Source organism: Nerophis lumbriciformis, linkage group LG31, assembly GCF_033978685.3.
Source record: "Nerophis lumbriciformis linkage group LG31, RoL_Nlum_v2.1, whole genome shotgun sequence".
In the NCBI taxonomy this organism is placed as follows: Eukaryota; Metazoa; Chordata; class Actinopteri; order Syngnathiformes; family Syngnathidae; genus Nerophis; species Nerophis lumbriciformis.
The window spans coordinates 24,506,586-24,521,013 of record NC_084578.2 but is presented as its reverse complement, the minus strand read 5'-3'; the positions used below and the strand labels follow the sequence as shown (position 1 = coordinate 24,521,013).

At 41.2% G+C, this 14,428-nt stretch overlaps 1 protein-coding gene across 4 annotated transcripts in view; it reads right to left on the bottom strand.

The window, feature by feature from the left end:
• Positions 1–346: 346 nt before the first annotated feature.
• Positions 347–14,428, bottom strand: part of mlphb (melanophilin b) — a 97,580-nt gene continuing 83,498 nt past the window's right edge. For 3 of the 4 annotated variants that reach the window (XM_061926373.1, XM_072912009.1, XM_061926374.2), the window contains one exon: positions 2,868–3,146. In XM_061926373.1, the coding sequence (XP_061782357.1) occupies positions 3,097–3,146 (50 nt within the window). In that variant the 3' untranslated portion in view covers positions 2,868–3,096. Of the gene's footprint in view, positions 1,411–2,867; positions 3,147–14,428 lie in introns of those variants that run through there. The other variant, XM_061926376.2, reaches the window with a different exon arrangement.

Genomic DNA, 14,428 nt, shown 5'->3' with positions numbered 1-14,428 from the left:
AGGTGTGAATTGAAACTCTTTCTGACAGGAGACTCTGCTAGACGTTCCCAGCAGACCCTCACCACGCGTTTGGGCCTGAATTTTATAACATAGCAATAAGATATTAACAATACAGAAATATAACAATACATATTTGCAATCTTGCAATATAAGAATTGATATACATTATAAGCATTATACAAATACAGATATGTGATTGCTGACTTTGACTTTCAAGTGAATGATGCAGAGAAACAAACATGTATTATTGATTTATTTTAGAATATATTTACAGTGAAGTACTAGACACACACGTGCGCACACACTCATATACATTCACACCTACAAAAAAAACAAATCACAGCAAATTTGTTAATGTACTGCAAATGCAAAAGTGACATATTTAGTAGATATGTGTAAATACATAGTATATTCCATAAAAATGTCAAGCTACCTTTTAAATGTAATTCATTAATAAGTTTTTCACTTTTTATTGCCAAAAGTATTTGGCCACCCATTTAAATGATCAGAATCAGGTGTCTAATCACTTGGCCCGGCCACAGGTGTATAAAATCAAGCACTTAGGCATAGAGACATTTCTTACAAACATTTGTGAAAGAATGGGCCGCTCTCAGGAGCTCAGTGATTTCCAGGGTGGAACTGTCATAGGATACCACATGTGCAACAATTCCAGTCGTGAAATTTCCTCGCTCCTAAATATTCCAAAGTCAACTTTCAGCTTTATTATAAGAAAATGGAAGAGTTTGGGAACAACAGCAACTCAGCCACGAAGTGGTAGGGCACGTAAACTGACAGAGAGGGGTCAGCGGATGCTAAAGCGCATAGTGCAGAGAGGTCGCCGACTTTCTGCACAGTCAGTTGCTACAGAGCTCCAAACTTCATGTGACCCTCATGTGGGTTTCCATGGCCGAGCAGCTGAATCTAAGCCATACATCACCAAGTCCAATGCAAAGCGTCTGTCGGATGCAGTGGTGTAAAGCACGTCGCCACTGAACTGTAGAGCAGTGGAGAAGCGTTCTCTAGAGTGATGAATCACGCTTTTTCATCTGGCAATCTGATGAACGAGTCTGGGTTTGGAGGTTGCCAGGAGAACGGTACATTTCGGACTGCATTGTGCTGGGTGTGACATTTGGTGGAGGAGCAATTATGGTGTGGGGTTGTTTTTCAGGAGTTGGGCTTGGCCCCTTACTTCCAGTGAAAGGAACATTGAATGCTCCAGGATACCAAAACATTTTAGACAATTCCATGCTCCCAACCTTGTGGGAACAGTTTGGAGCGGGCCCCTTCCTCTTCCAACATGACTGTGCACCAGTGCACAAAGCAAGGTCCATAAAGACATGGATGACAGAGTCTGGTGTGGATGAACTTGACTGGCCTGCACGGAGTCCTGACCTGAACCCGATAGAACACCTTTGGGATGAATTAGAATGGAGACTGAGAGCCAGGCCTTCTCAACCAACATCAGTTTGTGACCTCACCAATGCGCTTTTGGAAGAATGGTCGAAAATACCTATAAACACACTGCAACCTTGTGGACTGCCTTCTCAGAAGAGTTGAAACTGTAATAGTTGCAAAAGGTGGACCGACATCATATTGAACCCTATGGGTTAGGAATTGGATAGCACTTCTAGTTCATATGTGAGTCAAGGCAGGTGGCCAAATACTTTTGGCAATATAGTGTATCAATTGTAAATGAAGGGATAGTACTTACGGTGAACATGTATTTCATCTTCAAAAGTTCACGTGATATTGTGTTGTCAGCAAGCAACAATAAACAGTACACATTTCAAAGTAAACATGTACATACAATATAATAGTTACACAGACATTAAAATCAGGTCATACTCAGAATATGTTCCCAACAACATATGACAAAGTTTTACGCTCTTATATTCTGTTTCTATTCAGTCTTGTGCAAGTCTACGTTCTTTGGCATCTTTTTGGTCTTTCCCTCGCTGATTTAGATGTTACAGGTGTATTTTATATTATACACTTGATCATTTGAGATAAGGCGTACTTTCTTAAAAGGTGCATGACTCATTTGTGTGTTTAATGAACACAAAAACACTGGGGGGCATCAAATACTATCAAATAGATATGTATTAATAAACTTTTTATTTTTATTTTTACATTCAATTACAATAAAAATATGATGTACTGCTCATATTATTGTGAAGGTAAAATCAGAAGGAATCAAATACTTATTTCCCCAACTTGTATACAGTAAATATAAGTATACATATTGTATTTATACTGTATATATATATATGTATATGTGTATGTATACACAGCAATAGTATACATGTTGTATTCATACTGTATACATATTGTATTTATATTGTTTACTCTGTATACATTATATTCATACTGTACACAGCAAACATAAGCATATATTGTATTCCTACTGTTTGCTGTATATGCTCTATACAAGTTGTACACTGACTAATTTAAAGTGTATTCAAGTTAAATTTGCTTTATTGGATAAACTCTCAAGCACACACTCGCAGTCAATGCCAGCATCTCCCATGAGCGCACCTTCAGCGAACATAAGTGTTTTCCATTGTAAATGCCATATTGGACTGCTTCTAAAATGCCTACAAAAAGTATTACATGTCTACTGCTTGTTCGAAAACATAGGAAAACACCGCAGGTGTGGTGAAAGCTGCATAGTACACGCAAAAAAAACCCTTTAAATAAGGCGGTCTGCACCACTTTTTAATTGTACACGCAGTCTTCGTAGATCACTGCAACACGCCCTCACACAATTGTATTGTTTGCAAACGCTGTTTAGCGCGTAGTATTTTAATCTTAGCATACAAATGTGTTAATATTTAGGAATTTTAGTTGAATATGTTCATGTACTGATCAAGAAAGTATAGTTTTGTAATATTAATCTGTGAAATAATTTGACGTAAAAGTTGGTTGTTGCAATGAATAACTACTAACAAGCATTGTTTTGTAGTGATTTGATGCAGATCCAACAAGTAAAATAATTATGGATGTATGTCATTGATTTAATGTAGATTCAACAAGTAAACAGTAGTTTTAATGTATGTTTTGATTTATGTACAGTAGATAGTTACAGCGTATGGTGTTTCACATCAAGCTGAGTCTCCTCTTTCCGAGTTTTGTGTCATGATTTCTTCCTGCAAGAACACAAGAAATAAGAGAAAAAATAAACGTGATGTAAAGGTTAATTATTTTACAGGTACACTGAGGTAGAGTATATACAGTCAGTATACAATAGTACAATGCTGGAGTATGCTTATATCATAACTTCTGCTGTTTCTAGTTACCGTATTTTCCGCACTATAAGGCGCACCGGATTATTAGCCGCACCTTCAATGAATTACATATTTCATAACTTTGTCCACCAATAAGCCGCCCCGGATTATAAGCCGCGCCTACGCTGCGCTAAAGGGAATGTCAAAAAAACAGTCAGATAGTTCAGTCAAACTTTAATAATATATTGAAAACCAGCGTTCTAACAACTCTGTCCCAAAATGTACGCAAATGTGCAATCACAAACATAGTAAAATTCAAAATGGTGTAGAGCAATAGCAACATAATGTTGCTCGAACGTTAATGTCACAACACACAAAATAAACATAGCGCTCACCTTCTGAAGTTATTCTTCATTCGTAAATCCTTCGAATTCTTCGTCTTCGGTGTCCGAATTGAAAAGTTGCGCAAGCGTGGGATCCAAAAATGGCCGGCTCCGTCTCGTCGAAGTCATCGGATTCAGTGTCGCTGTTGTTGTGCAGCAGTTCTGTGAATCCTGCCTTCCGGAAAGCTCGGACCACAGTTGTGACCGAAATATCTGCCCAGGCATTTACGATCCACTGGCAAATGTTGGCGTATGTCGTCCGGCGCTGTCTGCCCGTCTTAGTGAAGGTGTGTTCGCCTTCGGAGCTGTGTGAAAAAAGCCACCCGGCCTCTTCACGTAAACTTCCCTTAACCACTCGCTCATCTTTTCTTCATCCATCCATCCCTTCGAGTTAGCTTTTATGATGACGCCGGCTGGAAAGGTCTCTTTTGGCAAGGTCTTCCTTTTGAATATCACCATGGGTGGAAGTTAGCATGGCAAGCTAGAACCACAGTGAAGGATGACTTCTCATTCCCTGTGGTGCGAATATTCACCGTACGTGCTCCCGTTCCACAGTGCGGTTCACAGGAATATCAGTTGCTGTGAAATACGGTAGTAATCCGTGTGCGGATGGAGAGATTGCGTCTTTTTATGAACCGGATCCTTTTCGCTTAGTAGGAGCCATTTTGTGGTCTTTACAGATGTAAACAGGAAATGAAACGTACGGTGATATCCGCGCGTTTTTTCTTCTTCTTCCGGGGGCGGGCGGTAGCTTACAGTAGAAGAAGAAGCGCTTCCTGTTCTATGGGGGCGGGTGCTTACCTTGGCGGTTGCTTGCGTAGAAGAAGAAGCGCTTCCTGTTCTACCGGGAAAAAAGATGGCGGCTGTTTACCGAAGTTGCGAGATCGAAACTTTATGAAAATGAATCGTAATAAAGCGCACCGGGTTATAAGGCGCACTGTTAGCTTTTGAGAAAATTTGTGGTTTTTAGGTGCGCCTTATAGTGCGGAAAATACGGTAGTTTGTTGCAAAAAACCCCAGAAAAAATGTAAATGTCCAAACTAATGTCACACATGATTCTTATCTCCAGCAATACAGTTATTTGTCCATCCATCCATTTTCTATTGTTTATCTTTTTAGAGGTGGGGGTCGGGGGGCTATCCCAGCTGCACTCGGGCAGAAGGCACAGTACACCCTGGACAAGTCGCCACCTACTCACAGGGCCAACACATCAATCAATCAATCAGACTTGATAGATTGCCCTTAATCACAAATGTCTCAAAGGGCTGCACAAGCCACAACGACATCCCACATCAGGGCAAGAAAAAACTCAACCCAATGGAAACAACGAGAAACCTTGGAAGGGACCGCAGATGTGGGGATCCCCCCTCGGGTGACCGGTGCAATGGATGACGAGTGGATACGGTTAATAATGTGAGAGTCTATTCCATAGTGGGGCCAGCAGGGGATCATGTTGCATGTAGACACGTGCATCAGTCACCGACTGATGCATAAGGAGTTGTCACCCCAGGTCCCGACTTCATGTGAAAGTCCAGTCCATTGGGAGGCCAGCAGGGGATCATGATGTGATAGACAGACATTCATTGAGTCAAATTAGTGTTTCCAATCAAACAAGCATGTCTTGGGAGGTGGGAGAAAGCCACACAGTCACGTGGGGAACATGCAAACTCCACACTAACCATTTTACCACCGTACTGCCCCAATACAGTATATCTATGGGGAAAAACCCCCCCCAAACATTTCTGAATTATTTTATTATTATTGTATGTACATAACTTTACTCTTACATTTAATGAAACCACTTTATACTGCTGTGTATCAATTTAAACCCCTTTACACTACATTACATCATGTTTAAACTACTTCACATTGCTTTAGTTTAAACTACTTCACACAACTTCATATCAATTTAACCTACTTTACATCAATTTAAACCACTTTAACTATGTCAACCACTTCACACTATTTTACTTAGATTTTAAGTCCTTTTTTTAAAACTTATTTTATAATTGAAATCTCTTTTCGCAACGTTGTGCTTCAAATCTTGTGCCTTCAATGCATCACAGATTTTAAAAATCAAAACAAAAACAAAACAACCCAAACATATTTTACATGTGTTTGGCCTAAATTAAGTTATTTTTATTTTTGTATTATATTGTGCAGTATTTGTCTTATTTTCTAAAATTACAGGATATTGTGGCAAATTATGAATATACAGTACAGGCCAAAAGTTGGGACACACCTTCTCATTTCAATGCATTTTCTTTATTTTCATGACATTTACATTGTCACTGAAGGCATCAAAACTATGACACCTGTGAAGTGAAAACCCTTTCAGGTGATTACCTCTTGAAGCTCATCGAGAGAATGCCAAGTGTGTGCGATGCAGTCGTATTTTCCGCACTATAAGGCGCACCTAAAAACCACAAATTTTCTCAAAAGCTGACAGTGTGCCTTATAACCCGGTGCGCTTTATATATGGATAAATATTAAGATTCATTTTCATAAAGTTTAGGTCTCGCAACTACGGTAAACAGCCGCCATCTTTTTTCCCCGTAGAAGAAGCGCGCGGTGCATGCTGGGATATGTGACGTTTCATTTCCATTTGTGTGTTTATGTAAAGACCCCAAAATGGCTCCTGTTAAGTGTGTTGTCTGTCTAATTATAAATAATGCAGACGAGGCGTGTTAACTGAGTTCTCAACGTTTACTCACAGCGTGCTCATAACCACATTCTAACTGCCAGCATACAACAACGCTTCTCAGGGCTACCGCGCATGCTCGTAACTATCGTTGCATGCTGGGTAGTGTAGTTGTTATATTTGCTAGCTCATAACAGCACATCGAGAGACACGCTTACGCGCTTAATTCAATACTCGCCGTCATTCCGGGTGGATTGACAAAAGACCTCCAGCCGCTAGATATTGGTGTCAACAGGGCATTCGAAGCTAGACTGCTAACTGCGTGGGAACAATGGATGACAGAAGGCGAACACACCTTCACTAAGACGAGGAGGCAGCGCCAGACGACGCCAACATCTGCCAGTGGATCGTAAATTTGCCCAACTTTTCACTTCGGACACCGAAGACGAAGGATTTACGAATGAAGAATAACTTCAGAAAGTGAGCGCTATGTTTATTTTGTGTGTTGTGACATTAACGTTCGAGCAACATTATGTTGCTATTGCTCTGCACTATTTTGAATTTTACTATGTTTGTGATTGCACATTTGCGTACATTTTGGGAGTGAACAGAGTTGTTAGAACGCTGGTTTTTAATATATTATTAAAGTTTGACTGACCTATCTGACTGTTTTTTTGACATTCCCTTTAGCGCAGCGTAGGCGCGGCTTATAGTCCGGGGCGGCTTATTGGTGGACAAAGTTATGAAATATGCCATTCATTGAAGGTGCGGCTAATAATCCGGTGCGCCTTATAGTGCGGAAAATACGGTAATCAGAGCAAAGGGTGGCTATTTTGAAGAAACTAGAATGTAAAACATGTTTTCAGTTATTTCACCTTTTTTTTTAAGTACATAACTCCACATGTGGTCATTCATTGTTTTGATGCCTTCAGTGACAATCTACAATGTAAATAGTCACAAACATAAAGAAAACAAATTGAATGAGAAGGTGTGTCCAAACTTTTGGCCTGTACTGTATTCACCACTGTACTTACATTTGTGGGTTTGGATTGAGCTCCACTAAACAAATCAAGCAACTAATCTTGTCTCTATACAATCTATACTATATCCACCCACGACATTCTAAAGGTGACCCACTTTTGTCAGAACAACTTTTTCAGGGACTTCATCTTCAAGTCTTGCCTTATCAATAACACATCTTATTGGCGAGACTTTGATGTGAGCCATGTCAAATGACAACTGTGGGAAGTAGCATCATGTGAGCCATGTCAAATGACAACTGTGGGAAGTAGCATCAGCCATTCGGCATGGCACATCAGGCTAACAAGGCTGCTTTAAAAATCAGCAATCAATAACTGTCCAGCCAAAGTGGAGATTTAATCATCTAAAGCAGTCCTCCTTCGACATCAATAACACAGCTTTGACATTTTACAAGACGGAATGCTAACAAGTAACATTACAGTCAAATGTCGTTGCTTTGATTGCTGACCAAGTTTAGCAGAACAACTTCTAACTTAAAGGAATTTCTCAGAATGTGATGAAGTATTTCCACGTTGTGGCCGTGCGAGAGCCATCGCAATGACGCTTAAACGATTCTGTACCGTAAGCATACTTGCCCACCCTCCCGATTTGTCCGGTAGATTCCTGAATTTCAGTGCCCCTCCAGAAAATCTCCCGGGGCAACCATTCTCCCAAATTTCTCTCGATTTTTCACCCGGACAACAATATTGAGGGCGTGCCGTGATGGCACTGCCTTTAGCGTCCTCTACAACATGTCGTTGCCGGCCCAGTCACATGTCGTATACGGCTTCAACAGACACACGTAAGTGACTGCAAGACACACTTGATCAACAGCCATACAGGTCACACTGAGGGTGGCCGTATAAACAACTTTAACACTGTTACAAATATGCGCGACACTGTGAACCCACACCAAACAAGAATGACAATCACATTTCGGGAGAACATCCGCACCGTAACACAACATAAACACAACAGAACAAATACCCAGAATCCCTTGTAGTCCTAACTCTTCCGGGACGCTACAATATACAACCCCACTACCACCACCCCCCGCCCCAGCCCCCATACCCTGAATTTGGAGGTCTCAAGGTTGGCAAGTATGACCGTAAGTATAGTACTGTAATCTACAGAACACGCTCAAGGCTACTATATTGGGTGGAACAAGATTAAACGTGGCCATATGGCATTTAATTGATGTTTAGAGGGCTCAAAATATGTTAAAAGCGTAATTAAAAAGTCATTAACAGGTTGTCTATGCTCTAACTATGAAAATATTCAAATTATTAATAATAATACAACTTTACGCAAATGTGTTATTCATAGTCAATGTCATGTCTGGTCCCAATTAACCACGATAAACAAGTGATGTATATCTAAACCAGGGGTCGGCAACCCGCGGCTCCGGAGGCGCATGCGGCTCTTTGATCACTCTGATGCGGCTCAGCAGCTTACTTGCTGAACCCTCCAATTTTCCCGTGAGACTTCCGGATTTTAGTGCCTCTCGCAGAAAACTCCCGGGATTAATAGTCATCAATTTTCACCCTTACAGCTAATAACAAGGGCGTGCTATGATGGTACAGCATTTGACGCCCTCTACAATCTGTATTAACAGCTCGTCAGTCCAACACATGTTATACAATATACATCTTCTGCTTGCACACGTAGGTGACAGCAAGGCATACTTGGTCAACAGCCACACAGGTTACCCTGACGGTGACCATATAAAACAACTTTAACACTCTTACTAATAATGCGCCACACTTTGAACCAAAACCAAACAAGAATGACAAACACATTTTGGGAGAACATCTGCACCTAAACACAACAGAACAAACACCCAGAATACCATGCAGCCCTGACTCTTCCGGGCTACATTATACACCCCTGCTACCACCAAACCCCGCCCCCACCCCGACCCTGCTCCCTCACACATCAACCCCCCCCCCCCCCTCTGTGCGTCGGTTGAGGTGGGCGGGGTTTGGTAGCGGGGGTGTATAATGTATCCCTCTACAAACCAGTGAGAGCACTTGTAAACATACAGAAATAGAAAATGGCAGCAAACTACGTAAAGTACTGAACATGATTTCATCTGCCCTCAGAAGCACAAAGTGTTGCTAGATAGTGTCAAGCCTTTTTTTTAAATATGTTCACAAGTCTTCATAAAAAGATCAGCGTAACCCAGCAAAGGTAAAAATAAAATACAATAAAAAAACAGGTAGAAATTAATGTTTTTTTTTTTTGTTTGAGCAGAGAAATCAATTGTATTTGGAACATGACAAAAAACTTCACAAACTTTGCTAAAGTAATCAACCGTCCAAAAGAAGTGTTAAGAAGCAGAGCTTGTTTGGTCCCACCCCTGTGCCATAAACAGCATTCTAATGAGAGAGAGAAAAAAAGGAAGAAACCAACTAAACCCCACATGAGCAAGAACTTGGTGACTTGACAACAGAGACAAGGGAAAACTCCCCTGTGGGAAGAAAACCTCAAACAGAACCCAGGCTCTCTTGGATGACCATCTGTCTCGACCAGTTAGGTAGCGAGAGAGAGAGACAGGATCGAGGGAAAGAGGGAAGCGAGAGATAATAAATAACACGTACTGCAGTTCAAAGGAAGGAGAAGCGCTGGAGGATGTTGATTAGTTCATCTACCTTGGCAGTTGTCAACAAGGAGGGTGGAGCAGAGGCTTATGTGAGAGTTAGGCTTGGCAAAGCCAGGGTAACTTCCCTCCAACTAAAAAACATCTGCAGCGCAAAATACCTGGCCATGACAACAAAGATCAGGATATTTAACAGCAGTGGGAAGGCAGTCCTACTGTATGGTGTTGAGACATACAGGGCCACTGTAAAAACCACAAACATCCAGTCATTCATCAACAACTACCTGCGACAAGTCCTTCAGATCTGCTGGCCTAACACCATCAGCAACAAGGAACTGTGGCAGCGCACCAACCAAAAACCAGCAGAGGAAGAGATCCTTCAACAATGTTGGAAATGGATAGGCCATACTCACCGTAAACCAGCCTCAGACATCACAAGGCAGTCCCTAAAGTGGAACCCCCAAGGGAATAGAAAGGTAGGTCGGCCACGAAAACCTTGGAACCGGAGGCCAATAAAATGGGCCACACTTGGGAACAGCTAGAGATGTTTGCTCAGGACCAAGATGCTTGGAGAACTCTTGTAGATGGTCTAAGCCCCAGAAGGGGTAATTGGCGTAAAAGTAAAGTAAGAAAGTAGTTCAAAGGATTAGGATAAAGCACCGACTATTTGTTTCAACCCCTGTCCAATCACAAGTATCCAATAGTGATATCACACTTTACTTAAAACGTTTTTTTGTAAACTTTGTGAACACCATTTGCTTGTACTGTTTCTTAAAGGGGAACTGCACTTTTTTCATTTTGCCTATCCAATCCTTATGTAAGGATACACATACATATGTTTTTGCTTAAAAAACATCCAAACACCTCCACCAAAGTTTTATATACACAGTGTAAATATATATGTAATGTAGAAACAGGCACATACATAACTAGTGATATGTTTATGTATTTTGATCATTTTAAGGATACGGTGGCACATTCATTTAAAAAACGCATCAGCATTTGCTTTTTCCTTCGGCAACATCACTGATTACTACTGACTGCAGACTTCATGAGAGCCAACAAACATACAAACCCCGTTTCCATATGAGTTGGGAAATTGTGTTAGATGTAAATATAAACAGAATACAATGATTTGCAAATCATTTTCAACCCATATTCAGTAGAATATGCTACAAAGACAACATATTTGATGTTCAAACTGATAAACTTTTTTTTTTTGCAAATAATCATTAACTTTAGAATTTGATGCCAGCAACACGTGCCAAAGAAGCTGGGAAAGGTGGCAATAAACACTGATAAAGTTGAGGAATGCTCATCAAACACTTATTTGGAAAATCCCACAGGTGAACAAACAAATTGGGAACAGGTGGGTGCCATGATTGGGTATAAAAGTAGATTCCATGAAATGCTCAGTCATTCACAAACAAGGATGCGGCGATGGTCACCACTTTGTCAACAAATGCGTGAGCAAATTGTTGAACAGTTTAAGAAAAACCTTTCTCAACCAGCTATTGCAAGGAATTTAGGGATTTCACCATCTACGGTCCGTAATATCATCAAAGGGTTCAGAGAATCTGGAAAAATCACTGCACATAAGCAGCTAAGCCCGTGACCTTCGATCCCTCAGGCTGTACTGCATCAACACATCAGTGTGTAAAGGATATCACCACATGGGCTCAGGAACACTTCAGAAACCCACTGTCAGTAACTACAGTTGGTCGCTACATCTGTAACATCAACGTGGCTTCATAGTAAAAGAGTGCGGGTACTAGACTGGCCTGCCTGTAGTCCAGACCTGTCTCCCATTGAAAATGTGTGGCACATTATGAAGCCTAAAATACCACAACGTAGACCCCCAGACTATTGAACAACTTAAGCGTATATCAAGCAAAAATGGGAAAGAATTCCACCTGAGAAGCTTAAAAAATGTGTCTCCTCAGTTCCCAAACATTTACTGAGTGTTGTCAAAAGTTAAGGCCATGTAACACAGTGGTGAACAGGCCCTTTCCCAACTACTTTGGCACGTGTTGCAGCCATGAAATTCTAACTTAATTATTATTTGCAAAAAAAAATAAAGTTTATGAGTTTGAACATCAAATATCTTGTCTTTGTAGTGCATTCAATTGAATATGGGTTGAAAAGGATTTGCAAATCATTGTATTCCGTTTATATTTACAACTAACGCAATTTCCCAACTCATATGGAAACGGGGTTTGTAATAAAACATCACTAACTGTACAACGCTGCTGTCACTGGGATGCCGACTGTTGGAATGTTGACATATTCCCATTTAGATGAAGAATGACTCATAATTCTCGCAAAGAAAATGGGGGTTGAATGAAGCGTCTTTTCGGGTCTTTTTCTTTGCCATTTCCGAGTTTCAGTTGGTTGTCAAAGTGTACCAACTTCACAGTTCGTGTACACAAAACTTTAATATGCAGGTGAGAGACATGGTTTACAATCTAGAATAAACTTTCACAAGCTCCAACGCGAGAAAGCAGCTCACCAGCTGACGTCAATACAGCAGTATAAGGAAGTTGCCTCTACGATCAATGCACCGCTATATATAGGTCCTTAACGTTAGCGCGTATAATAACAATATCACTAATACTTGGTTAATATTCAGGACACAAAATGTAAATGGCAAAATTTGGGGCTTTTTGGATGGGTATTTATGGGGTTTTATAGTTGGAAAAGCCACAATGACTTCATGGCTGGTTTTTATAAATGAATCACTTCTTGGCCTTTTCCCCTCGTATTTATGTTATTTTATGTGTAGAGACTCCAGTCGCTACATTTAAGGTCACATGACATCCTTGGCTTGTTGGTTCCAAGAGCCAACACAAATCTCAGTAAAAAAAAAAGCCTTCAAATTTGCTGCTCCATGGTCATGGAATGAATGACAAAAGGATCTGAGGCTACCTGAACTGATCACTTTGGGGGACTTTTGAGCCATTTTAAAGGATCAGGAAACTGGTTCTATTGGGCACTGTTAAATTGTTTTTACTAAAACATTTCATTTTTTACCTATCGCATATGGCGGGGCTCTCCCTTAGAGATAGGGTGAGAAGCTCTGCCATCCGGGGGGAGCTCAAAGTAAAGCCGCTGCTCCTCCACATCGAGAGGAGCCAGATGAGGTGGTTCGGGCATCTGGTCAGGATGCCACCCGAACGCCTCCCTAGGGAGGTGTTTAGGGCACGTCCGACCGGTAGGAGGCCGCGGGGAAGACCCAGGACACGTTGGGAAGACTATGTCTGCCGGCTGGCCTGGGAACGCCTCGGGGTCCCACAGGAAGAGCTAGACGAAGTGGCTGGGGAGAGGGAAGTCTGGGCTTCCCTGCTTAGGCTGCTACCCCCGCGACCCGACCTCGGATAAGCGGAAGAAGATGGATGGATAGACCTATCGCATATGTTTATGTTTATGTTGTAAATAATTTGTACTTTCAACAGTAGTGTGTGGCTGCTCCTCTTTATTTGTTAAATGTATGAAACCTGTTTTTGCGGCCCTCTTGGCCAGGTCACTCTTGCAAAAGAGATTTTAATCTCAATGTGTTTTGCCTGGTTAAATAAAGGAAAATTAACAAATGAATAGCCTTCAATGGTTCCATTGTAAGCAGACTTTTATTTTTACCAGTTAGAATGCATTAAAACATGTGTACTTGTCTCTTCAGGATTGTGAATTATAGGCAATATAAAAAAAAAGTGCAGTTCCCCTGTAAACTGGCTCATATTGGTACATTGAGTTCTCTACTAACCCATTTAATGTTAAATTTAAAGTACCAATGATTGTCACACACACACTAGGTGTGGTGAAATTTGTCCTCTGCATTTGACCCATTCCCTTGATCACCCCCCTGGGAGGTGAGGGGAGCAGTGGGCAGCAGCGGTGCCGCGCCCGGGAATCATTTTTGGTGATTTAACCCCCAATTCCATCCCTTAATGCTGAGTCCCAAGCAGGGAGGTATTGGGTCCCATTTTTATAGTCTTTGGTATGACTCGGCCGGGGTTTGAACTCACAACCTACTGATCTCAGGGCGGACACTCTAACCACTAGGCTACTACTGAGTAGGTCCACTAGGCCAGTGGTCCCCAACCTCTTTGTAACTGTGGACCGGTCAACGCTTGAAAATTTGTCCCACGGACCAGGGGGGGGGTATTTTATTTTTATTTTTTTTTGTCATAAAAGAATACAATCATGTGTGCTTACGGATTGTATCCCTGCAGACTGTATTGATCTATATTGATATATAGCGTAGGAACCAGAAATATTAATAACAGAAAGAAACAACCCTTTTGTGCGAATGAGTGTGAATGAGGGAGGGAGGTTTTTTGGGTTGGTGCACTAATTGTAAGTGTGTTTTATGTGGATTTAAAAAACTTTTTTTAATTTTTTTTATTTCTTGTGCGGCCCAATACCAACTGATCCACGGCCCGGTGGTTGGGGACCACTGCACGAGGCCACTGAGTAGGTTTTAATGGTTTGATTCCACATACAGATACACCAAATGCTTTCAAAGTTGTTTATACGAATGTTTTAGGTTCCATTTATTCCTAAGATT